Below are 12,460 nucleotides of genomic sequence, written 5' to 3'. Positions count from 1 at the left end.
TTCTAAGGTTTTTTCCCTCATTAAAAAGAGAAAAGAAAAGGGGGAATGTTTCAGGGATGTAAGAGAGAGGTGCAGGCATAACACTGACTCCTTAACCATAGTTAACAGCCAGGAGCTAACTTTGGAAATGCATACTCCCTTCCTTTTCAGGAAATACAGTCAAACCTCGGCTCCCAAACAGCTCCATTTTCAAACGATTCAGCTCCCGAATGCAAAAACCCAAGAAGTAAATGCTCTGGTTTTCGAACGTTTTTTGGAAGCTGAACGCCCAACATAGTTTCCGCTGAGTGCAGGAAGCTCTTGCAACCAATCGGAAGCCATGATTCGAATGTTTCGGAAGCTGAACAGGCTTCTGGAATGGATTATGTTCGACAACCGAGGTTTGACTATATTAAAGACACACAATATATGTAAACTATGGTTAAGGAAACATCAGCAGAGACCTTAACTGCAAGGTGTCTGCTGATGTTTGCTCAACTGCAGATAACACTAACCAAGGCTCCAGCTTAATCAGGATTTAAATCAAGCATTAAAATGTAATTTTACACCTTGATTAAACAAGAATCGTATTAACATTAACCATACTAAAGCTCTATGCTTATGTTTCACTTAGTTCTTAAGGTAAAATTAAGCAGGTAATTCACTCCCGAGGAAGGAAGGGGGAAGAGAAGATGCTATCATAGCAGGTGCCCAATCTCTTAACCAATGTTAAGATGATGACAATGCTACATTTGCAGCAGCCCAGATCTGTGAAGCAGAATTTGAGAAAACATGCAGTGAAATCACAGAAAGCAACAATGGAGTTACAGGATTCTGTGAGATGGTTACATCTCTCTTAATACCTTTGCATTTTTTCTTTCTTTCCCCATTCATCTGTGGTAATTCTTGGATACAAATGAGGACCAGAAAGGTGTACAGAGTCTCTGGATAGGCCTGCTCATAAAATCCTGCCTCACGCAGCTAAGCCACTAGTTGACACCCAAGATCTTTGGCTATCTCACGTTGATTATAAAAAACTGCTCTGCTCTGGCTATTTTAAGAAAGCACTGAATGACTATCCCAGATAAGCTCCCCCCGCTCTCATGGTTGCAGTGAAAATAACACTTCATGCACAGATTGCAGAGTATAAAGTCTGCATATAAAGCCGTCATTTGACTTGATAATTTATATGATGATTTAGAATTGTTTTAATGTGAATCAGTCAACACTGCTTTTGAGGAACAAAGATTAAAATAACTTATCTAATCAGAGTAAAATGCACACTAAATTTAAATATTTAAATACTTTAAATGATGGATAATTTAAATATTTATCCAAATAATGGATACAGTGGTACCCTGGTTCCCAAATGGCTTAGTTGACAAACAAATCGGCTCCCAAACCCAGAAGTAAGTGTTCCGGTTTGTGAACATTTTTGGAAGCCGAACATCTGTTTCGGCTGTTGGCATTGTTTCCAGGGCCAATCAGCCAATCAGAAGCCGTGCCTTGGTTTGTGAACGTTTTGGAAGTCAAACGGACTTCTAGAATGGATTGAGTTTGAGAACCAAGGTACCACTGTACTCTGGTTTTATGAGCACCTCAAGCTCATAATGAAGCTTCATCATGAAAACAATAAACTGAACGCGAAAACAGAAGGAACAGTGAGTGGCAAGACGAAACACATTTTTTCAGAACTAACATGATCCTGGTACTGCCACACTGAATGGAAATGGCCACTGGCTTAGAATGCTTTTAAAATGTCAACCAGGACAAATTTCATTATACAGTCATAGACCCAATAAAAACAAACACCAAAATCATACAATTCCTTGAGTACACAGAGTTCGTTTCCCCCCTATCGCTGGCTTCTAGGTATCATTGCTACATGAAACCTCCATGTCTAGAGGAAGTATGTCACTAAATTTAAAGGTGATGAGGGGAGGTGGCAACAGTGGAGCAAATGGTTCCCTGCCCTGCTTGTAGGCTTCCTGTTAACATGTGCATGGTCACTGTGAGAAACAGGATGTTGACCTAGGTGGACCTTTGATCTGATCCAGAAAGGCTCCCTCTTATATTTGTTAAACAAATAATACATGTTTTGATATTATCAAGTACTCCAAGTTCTCAAACTCTAAATCCAAGCAAACTACCTACTTTTGAACATGCTTGTAGTTGGTTTCCCATAACCTCTAACCTTGATAGTAGTCTATCTTCATCTATCAAAGCCTGTTAGAAAGAAATTCAAGCACATTCGTAAATTAGCAGCATCTAATACAGTAAAAACACACAGTGAGTATTTAATAAGAACGTGGGTTTTATGCAATACTATACTACTGGGGAAGCCAAGTGGTGTCCTCCAGATGTTGTTTGACTCCAATTCCCATTGCCCCTAACCACTGGCCATGCTTTACAGCATTGCTAACTACACTTCAGATTAGTTCACAGTAATCTATAGTTATGACAGATAAGTAGGTGCACTATCTGAAAAGGTCCAAAATCAATATCACACAAAATACCTGCCAACTAGTATCTGATGCCTCTTGTGTGACAGCAAGCAATCGCTGCAAGGTGGCCAATTTCTGTTCCAACATTTGTTCCCTATGTAAGGCTTCCTGCATTGAGTAAGAACCAAAAAAAATCCTATTAGTACAACACAGTAGCAATAGATATCAGCACTTACAAAGTAGAGTTAAATGGTTTAAAAGGGTGAGAGTTCAACACACTGTCTTTTGTACCTCAGTGTTTATAACTAGACACGATTATTTTGGCTGAGCTGAGACATCAATGAACTCAGGTTCCCATATATGCTTAGAATGTGCTCTGGCCTCTTACAGATGTTGGGGCCCATCTCACCGTAGGCTTTGTATGAGTTTTAAAGACAAAAACACTTCAAGGACTACTTCTGTTTCAAGGAAAAGAAAGCAGCTCAGCAGCTATCAAAGTTCAAAGAAACTGAAAGAACAAGGCCAATTTCTCACCAAAATGTTCAAAGTTATCTTTACCGAAAACCACTAGGTGGCATACTTTACCCTTCTTTTTTAAAAGGGCTTGGTAGTCAATAGGAATACAGGCAACCCCCGATTATGCAGGGGTTGTGTTTTGAGTAACCACGCACATACATGAAATCATGTATAATTGGAGCACCCATTGGAAAAGCCTGCAAACACCCTCTAAAACTCTGGAAACCCTAGAAAAATCCTTTAAAAAACCAGCAGCCCAGTACAAGATGGGCAGAAATGGCGGCCATAGTGGCACTCAGTCTTCCTCATTGCTAGAGGATGATTTTCAAAAAACAAATGGGGTAGACCAGTACCCCAAGGTGCTCGGCTGTGGGTCAAATTCAGTGGGTAGGGCTGGTGGTGTCTTGCAGAGGAACATGGTGATGGGCAGCTGGTGCTTCTGTCTCTTCAGCTGTTCGGGGCACACTTGGGCAGCCTCCTGGTCCATTGGATGCAGCTTCACCACAGGGGCCAACATTCTTTAAATTGAAGTGACTTTGAAGCAGGCCAGCCAACCGGAGCTGGCTAGAAGCTCCATCACAGGAGTGCGCATACAGCCTGAGTGGCTTCTTGTGCAAGGTGTATCTGTCGACAAGGATACACTTGCAGTTCACGTCATCTAGCCACAGGTCCAGGGCCTCATGTACCTTCACCCGTGCCTGGCTGGGACCTTGGCAGTTGTAGGTGTACAGGTACTCACTGCTCCACTGCCTGGATTTTCTTCTCCCATATCCTAAAGGCACATATGCTGGGCTCATTCTTGCCAAACTTGCGTGCCACGGCACACACACTCATGCCATCCTGGAAGCAGTCCAGCACTTGCAATTTCTCCTCCAGCGTGGGCACCACTCGCTGCTTCTTGAGTTTATCGTCACCCACGGAAGGTGATGGCGCCTTGCATTTAGGTGCTGCCTCAAAGAATGGCTTGAACACTCCGCCCCAAACTCTGCCAAACTCCGCCACAATCATTCCCTCTCAACCTCCTTCCTCAACCTCCAACTCGCTACAAGCCTCAACAGTTGGTGCAAGGGCTCTCATGACTGCAATTGCAAAGGCTTGTGAGATTGCTAGGTGCTGTTTTTGCACCTTTTCCTGACCTTTCTTGGCTCTTCTGAGGCAAGTTTAGCAATTTTTAAATTCACTTCTCTGTTCAGCACAACGTGCATATACATGGTAATGCGCATACTGAACATGTGTAAAAGGGGGTGTGTGCCTGTATATCTTCTCCTTAATCAGCTCAAAATACAACTCCTTTACCACTACCCAAAAAAAATGGCTGCACTTAATAATTTTCCACACAATACTACTACAATCACCTATAACTATCCGGTTGTTTTTATGAAATGCTGCATTTTGATGCATTATTCCCCAAACCAGCTTCAATCCTAATTGAAACCTAGATGTTTTAAGCTGGTAATGTGTACGTAGGCCAAGAGAAAAGAGAGATTTATATGGCTCACTCTTGTCCACAGTCCAGGAAGAAATGGATCAAAGGGAATACAAAAGGGGTAATGCCAGATAGCCCCTCTGGGAGATCTGAAGTGCATTTAATTTTATTCCTTGTAGGTTAATGTCAGGGAACTGCCATCGGAGCCAGAGGGAGAGAGAGGGCTCCAGAGGGATTCCGGAGAGCGTCCTGGGAGGGACAGAAGCAGCCCATCTTCTGGGGAAGGAAATTAGCGTAGCACCAGTGGAGAAGGGGGGCAGGTGGGGGAATCGGCGAGGTGGCTCCATGACTCCTTGCCGGAGACCAGAGGGGAAAGCATGGGTCCTCCGCTGCCCACACCCTTCCTGCGCAGAAGGCTTCCGCGCAGGGAGAGTAGGCGGAGACTAGGCGTCAAAGAGCTTCTTTGCTGGAAGAAGTTCAAGAAACGCCCACTGACGGATTCTGTCAGCGATTGAGACAGCCACGGGTGAGTGGCTGTCCGGACAGAAAGGGTTCACTCAGGCAACCCAGCCAGGTGTGGCGCCGATTTACGCACGGGCAACCCCTAGAACCATTACAGTTAAGTATACTAGAACTTCCCAGAGATACATTTTACTAGGATACAAAGGGAAAATGCCAACTGAGAATAGGGCTTAGGAGACTTGCAGGAAACATGTTCACTCCTGCAACTTGGTGTTCCAATCTACCTTAAATTTCATTGGGTATCTTGCCAAAGTGGGTATCAGATATTGGGGGACTGGTTGGGGAGATGCTACAGCAGTTTGGGGGCAAGACTGAAAGATGCTGCATGTCCCATCTACTCTCCAACCCCCACCCCAAACCATTTCCCCATACATACTTGGGAGACAGAAGTTAGGAATGCTAATCATAACAGTGAGCTGAGATTAGGTTAATACTAGCATGTTACAGATACTAATTATGACTATAGTGCATGCATGGCAGGGAAAACACTTGAAACTGCTTTCTAGAATTTCAAACATTATAACAAGAAAGTCCATTATATGCATGATGTCACTAGCTGATCCAGTTTCAGCCTTACTCCTAATATATTTGCCACACAGAAGCTCCTAACTGATTATGTAGAAAAACACTCAGTCAAACCTATACAATATAAAGGAACAGGAATTATACATATGCCCAAAAGAAAAGTTACCTGTAGATACTGAGAAAGCTGAAACAGTTCCTGAGAGTACATACTGGGAGTGTTAGCAGCAACCTGTAAAATTGAAGAACATATTTCTCTGAAACCCATAATACTTTCAATGTATATAAAATAAAACGAATCAACACATTCCCTTCTTTTCTTATTTTGGTTGTTTAATTCTCATCTTAATCCATTCAAACACTTATGCAAACAAGTGAAGGCCTGTCATCAGTAGTTCACTTGATTTATGAAGTTAATAGCAAAACTGCAACAAAAAAAAGCTTTTATCCTCTAAAACTTTTGCAAGGACTTCCTTAATATCAGCATAAATGCAAGCTACTGTAATAAAGAAAAAAGAACACATGTATACATTTAAAGGGCATCCTTATTTTGAGCTAACAGTTACCCCTATTTTTTCTTTTTATCACTGTTTGCTGGCCACTCTCAAATTATAAACTATTTGAAAGGTAAATAGAATTCCATTTTTTGTATACAGAACAGTTAGTATGAAGCAATCTGCTGGGGTTTTTTATATATATATTTCAGCAAGCCTGCCCAAGCCTAATTAAGTTGCCCATTTTTAAAAGATGTTTTATTCAATTTTCTTTCTTTTCATTTTTTGACATGCTGGTTTTATGTATATTTGTCTTATTTCTCTAGATTTCTGTTACCTTTCTTATGTTGAAGAAATTAAGCTAGTAAATTGCTTAGCAACTTGATAGAGCATATTAATATGATATTAGTCATGGTACTGGAATGTCCATTGTGCAAGAAACCGTACGCACCCAGCCAATTGTAAAAGAATACATGTATGTACCTGTAAAGCACAAGCCAGCTTTTCAGTCAGCACTGGTCTTTAATCTATATTTACAACAAGATTAGTTAATTAAGGATATCTATAATTAAATTGTTGGGTACTGCACCCTTTAGGACTGTATACAACTGTAGCACAGTACTGGAGGCTAAACATAAAAAACTCATGGTATTAAACATCCTACCTCTGACTTTTATATTTGGGTTGTCTGAGAAATCTTATGTTTAAAAAAAGCTTTCAAGCCCTAACTGGATAGCCAAAAAACAACTTTGGCTTATCACTAATCACTATGGTTTGTTTGGAGTAAAGCAAACCATGATTTTTGGTTCAGAATGCAATGCTAAGTCAGCAATCATTGTCTGTTTTGCCTCAGCATAAGAAGGGAGAAACAAAGCAGGTGCAGGCTTCTTGTACATTGTAAATGTAGCTTTTACACAAATTCCTACAATCACATATTAACTTTTAAAAATATATTCTTGGTTTTGTTCGTTACTATGTTATGTATTTTTTGTTTTTATATTGTAATCCTTGGATGCTATCCTTGGATGAAGGGTGGTACAGAAATTTAATAAAGAATAACAAGACTCATTTAGATGCCCAGAGTGGCTGGGGCAATCCAATCAGATGGGTAGGGTACAAACAAACAAACAAACAAACAAGATTTATTTTTCAAAAAGCAATTCAAGGGGCCGGGAATTATCGAAAGATGGGTTTTAGAATGTATTGATTTGTACTGATGATTTTAGAATGTATTTCAATTAATTGTGATTTCATGTAAACTGTGCTATTTTTACTGTTGTTAGCCACTCTGAGCTCGGCTTTGGCTGGGGAGGGTGGGATATAAATATATTATTATTACTATTATTATTATTATTATTATTATTATTATTATCTAGAACAATTTAAGACTGCTGATCTGTATGTGTCCTCCTAAGTCTGTACACATGTCCCTCATACGTTTTGCTGTGTTGAATTTATCTTATATTGCTTTTAAGGCTTAAAAGGTAACATTTTTCACTATCATAACAAAAATTAAAAAGCAATTTGAGATGGCATAAATTTGTGCTTATATAAAGAATGGAATGCGTGCATCCCTCAGGCACATTTCTGTCTCAACGCTTTCTTCAAAACAATTTGCTGCATCCCACTTTTTGACTGGCATCCTCAAAGCAGGACGCCCACACTTTCAAACAGTTTGGAAGTTATTGGGGTGGTGGTGGTGAGGAGATGTACTCAGGAATCAATATTCACTTCATATGTCTTTCAAAGCACTTGGCTCTTTTTAAAAGTGTTGTTTTCACGTCTATGTGTAAGTAAAGAAATGTTCTAAGACTTACCTTATCAACAGGACTTGGTAAGGGAGCATGGATGACACTGTAGAAGAAAAACATCACCGTTTAAAATATTATTATCCTTCTGTACCCTGAATAGGGTTTCATTGTCCCTGAAGGAGGAGATTTGCAACCTGTGGGTGCTTCTGGGTCCAGCTTTGTCGCTGGAGGCTTTGGTAGCCTTAGTGGCTAGAATTGTCTTTTGCCAACTGAGACTGGTATGGCAGCTAGGACCACTCCTGGATCAGGAAAGCCCAGCCACAGTAATTCATGCATCGGTTACTTTCAGACTGAATTATTGAAATGCACTCTGTGTGGGGTTCCTTTGCACTTGGCCTGGAAACGGAATGCAGTGCAGAATGCTGAGGCACAGTTGCTGACAGCCGTCGGATCCTGTCAGCATATAACACCTCTGCTCAGACCTGCCCTGGCTGCTGATTTGTTGCTGGGCCAAGGCCAGCGTGTCACTTTACTACCAGTATATAAGGCCCTTAACAGCATGAGACCAGTTTAATTGAGAGATCGCCTTACGCCACATCCAGCAACTCAACCACTTCGATCTGCAGAAGTGGCATTGTTACAGGTGCCACATAAGACACTTCCCTCATTTTTAAGCTAATGAACTTTTAGCGTGGCAGCACCCACACTTTGGAACTCCCTGCCTATGGACATCAGGCAGGTACTCTTTTCGGCACCTGCTAAAAAACATTTTGTTTAGGCAAGCCTATCTGGACAAGTAGAAGGCTGACATGTGTTTTAATCTGGTTTTTAGCTTATCATTGGTGTTAATTATTTTTTGAAAGTTTTAAATAGTTGTTTTTGTGGGAGATTACAGTCAAACATAACTATGCATGAGTGCTAGTTAGTGCATGACTGAGTAAAGGACCAGAGCTGCATTGCTAAATAGACTCAATTAGGTCATGCCCCCTCGCCCCCAGAGAAGAAGTGAAGCTGCTTTCCTCCTTCCCCCTTCTTGCTGCACTGTGTAACCAACTAAGGAGGATGTGTGTAAGCTTGCTCCCAAGCTTACAGCATATTCTGCATTTTCTACGCAAATGTGTTTTTGCCTGTATTATCTTTGTTGCTGCATGGAACAAGGCATGACTGAGACTTTGAATCTGTAAGTAAAGCATTTTAAACTTAACGGCATGTGGTCTGCTCATTGCAAGGGGGGTAGAAAGAGGCCAGTTGCTGTGTGCAGCTGAATGGGTTAAAAAGGTCTAACATCCTATATTCCTAACATTAATGTACTACTTATTTTTATGAGTTTAATACTCTGCTACTGGGGTTTTCTGTATACTAGCCCCACTTTTTGAATATAGGCACCCAGACGATTCTTTTGTTGTTAACCCACACTCATGGGTCCACGGGGATTCATATAGTTATTTTCCCGATTTTTTAAACTTTTTTTTTTACTGGTAATTTTATTGTTCTTTCTTTTTGTAAGCCACTTTGAGGCTTTATTACAAACAAGCAGTATATAAATCTTGCGAAATAAATAATAAATAAACAAATAAATCGGATGTCTCGAAACAGATGAGCACTTAGGGTCTTATACCAAAACGGGTGGTGATGTCCCTAGCTCTGCAATATTAAGGTCATTGTATTAGACTGCAGTTTTAGTCCTGGTATGCAGAAATTCTTAACCATCTGAAACATGTTTGATATTAGAACAACTGCAAAGTTACACTTACTCTGACCGTAGCCTAGCTTCCATACCATCTGGGAGAAATAGTTTTATTGTTGAGACAATGCATCCATGGGTGACTGGAAAGAACATTAACATTGTAAGTTCTAAGTAAGTATTCAATAAAATTAGTCACTGAACAGTGGAAACAACGAAACATTCAATAACACTGAAGTAATTCTGTCTGACAAAGAATAAAACAGTCAAGTGTACAAGCAAAGTTAAACAGAGGATGATTGGGTGTTGGTATCAAAAAGCTCAGACAGACTTAAGGCCCATGCCACTCTGTGATGTCAATCCAATTCTGAATTGTTCAGACAGCAGACACCAGAAAACTGTTTAAGACTGGGCAACATTTCAGACAACTCTTGAGGATCACAAAAAACCACAAGCTTGAAAACCACAAGTTTTCAAAAGTTATGCAAAAACAAGTACATGAAAATTAGATCAGTTGCCTAAGTGTGCAAGACCAACCTTAGATCACAAAGAGTAAGACTAAGAAACCCTATACTATTTCAGGCATGTTGATGAATTAATTTGGGGAACAAAAAGAATACTTTGCAACAATTAGAGGGGTCTGTAAAAAGCACAGTCAGAGATACATGACAATATGTGCTTGAGAAGAGCATTTCCACCTCAGGTAAAAGAGATCCGAAGCACCAGGAACAGTATTTTACACATTTATAGTTTTTTGGTTCCTCTTCCAAAAGCAGCCTTCCTGACTCAAACTCAAATGTCATAGAAACCTCTCTAGAGCATCAATCCATGAGATGTGAGGAGATGCCACTGAAATGTAGGTAAATTCATTGTGCACAACAAGTTTTTGCATAAGCACACTGGCTTCATGCATCATGGCAAAAGGAAGCTAAATAGAAAAGGTAGTTTTTATCCTAAGTGATATATTGATTGGAATTTAAATGCTGAAAAGAAAATTACCTGCCAAATTTGTTCAAATGGTGGTCACTACTTTCATGTGAAAATACATTTTGAAATACATCTAACCCAGCTAAAAGAAAAGCATACACTGTATGTTCCAGACTAGCCAGTTTAAAAACAAACAAACAAGTGTTAAATAGTGAGTTTATTGCCAATAGAGTGCTGGGCTCAGCTATGAAGCATGCTGGGTGGTCTTGGACAAATCATATTCTCCCATCCTAATTTCTTGTGGCTGCTGGAAGCCTGCATTGAAATGTTGATCTTGGAGAAGGGGCAGGAAATAAATAATAGTAAATAAAGTATCACATAGTAGTTCTATGGCACTGAATTCTACTTCTCCCTCTCATGCAATGCACTAACTTAAGAAAAACAAACAAGATGGGTATTTAGAGATAAATATCATCAAATACAACACCCAATGTACAAAAAGAAGTGTTGAGATTAAAACATGTTCAGACGTCCATGAAGAGCCAGTCATCCTGATGAAAAAGATACAGGTTTCATTTTAAAACAATTGGGAAACATATCAAGTTTCTGATAGACTGCATCCCTTAAATCACATTTTATAAAATGTGAAAATTATGAAAGTCCACCGGTTTATTTTTCAGACGTTGCTGATTTCTGTAATGTTTTGACACTCGTCTGGAATTAAAAGCATTATCTGTTTGCAAAAAAAAGGCACCACAGGAATAGGCAACATGCAGAAAAGTAACAGCAAATCCAATGCTTATACAGAAGGTGTTCATTTATTTTTCTTTTATTTAAAGGACCTCTGTGCTCCCCTTCAGTAAAACTATTAGGGCTAACTAATAACATACCATAAGTATGTAAAGGCGCTGCCACACTACATGGTTTCTTAAATGTGTATTTGCATTTGTGTGTGTTGTTCTTCTAATCAGCACTCATAAGGGAGGTGTAGTTTTGATTCAGACAGCAGCACAAATGGTTCTGACAAAAGCTGGAAGGGTTAAAAGCATCTCCACCAGCACCATAATACCAATCAGGATGGTATATCTGCCTGGATGCATGAAGATACTGCTTTTAAGAAGATACTGTAAAATACCAAATCTAAACTAAGTGCTTTGTTTTTCTTTAAAGCTTGCTTATGGATAGAACATACTTGAGATTCTCAACTTAAAAACAGAGGAAAGAAATTGATCCGTACCCTTACCTTTCCGCGTGTTCTCCGTCACATCTACGCCAAACTGAATGATATCACCAGACAGAATTTCACATGGTGGGCTTTCCTCAGATCCTCTGCTCAATCTCTGACTATTTATAAAGGTACCATTGCTACTCTTAGTGTCTTGAAGATAGAACTGTAAGAAAAAGAGATAAATTTAAGTCACCTGCAAGAAAAATGTTACATTAAAGACTAAAGGCAAATCCAATTTTAAAATGATCGTCAGTCCACAAATGGGTAAATAAAAATAGCATATGCATAATTATCCCACTACACATTAAGAAGTAATGATAATAACAATAATTCCTATTATCACATACTGTATATTATTATTATTATTATTATTATTACTACTACTACAACTACTACTACAGCACCATGAATGCTTTCAGAGCAAACCAAATGTAAAGAGTTGCTTCCTCAAAAGGTTTAGAGTCTAATTTTGAGAGTTGTAGAAAAACAAAAGGGGGAGAGAGAGGCAAGGAATGAAAGGAAGAATGTACAAGACAAGCGTAATATGGGATGAAGGTGAGCAAGCACAGTTACATATAACTGGGGATGACAGCTTTGTTGTAATGGGGGTGACAACTAAACCATTAAAGCCAAATGCTTAATGGGTAAGGTGGGCTTTGAAAGAGATAGCAATATGTACTGGGTGGAGCGTCCTGGTTCAAGGACAAAAATGGGATATGTAATCATTTCAGAGGGCAGAAGACCCTTGGGTGACTGTGAGTGGTAGAGTTGGAGGAATGTAGGGATATATCAATAAATAAACATGAAAAGATAGTTTGGGGAAGGCTGTGGGGAATGGATGCAAATAGTATGGGAAACCAATGCAGATATTTAAGGAAGCGCATTGTATAGCCTGAGAGATAAGAGAGAGGGTATGAGCTGGGAGCAGAGTTCTGGATGGGGCTGAGAAGACTAAGACAGTGTTTTA

At 39.8% G+C, this 12,460-nt stretch overlaps 1 protein-coding gene across 50 annotated transcripts in view; it reads right to left on the bottom strand.

Moving 5' to 3' along the window:
• The window catches only part of SLMAP (sarcolemma associated protein), an 87,260-nt gene that overhangs the window by 37,410 nt on the left and 37,390 nt on the right, over positions 1-12,460 (bottom strand). For 28 of the 50 annotated variants that reach the window (XM_083727134.1, XM_083727115.1, XM_083727160.1 and 25 more), the window contains exons 3-8: positions 11,509-11,656; positions 9,409-9,481; positions 7,721-7,757; positions 5,579-5,641; positions 2,496-2,591; positions 2,134-2,205 (exon numbers count right to left, since the gene is read on the bottom strand). In XM_083727134.1, coding sequence (XP_083583260.1) covers positions 2,134-2,205; positions 2,496-2,591; positions 5,579-5,641; positions 7,721-7,757; positions 9,409-9,481; positions 11,509-11,656 — 489 coding nt within the window. Of the gene's footprint in view, positions 1-2,133; positions 2,206-2,495; positions 2,592-5,578; positions 5,642-7,720; positions 7,758-9,408; positions 9,482-11,502; positions 11,657-12,460 lie in introns of all 50 variants that reach the window. The other 22 variants (XM_083727153.1, XM_083727135.1, XM_083727144.1 and 19 more) reach the window with 1 other exon arrangement.

The sequence above is a fragment of the Podarcis gaigeae genome (assembly GCF_964106915.1).
Source record: "Podarcis gaigeae genome assembly, chromosome: 2".
Lineage (NCBI taxonomy): Eukaryota > Metazoa > Chordata > Lepidosauria > Squamata > Lacertidae > Podarcis > Podarcis gaigeae.
The sequence above is the reverse complement of the archived record's forward strand: the minus strand, read 5'-3'. Positions and strand labels throughout refer to the sequence as shown.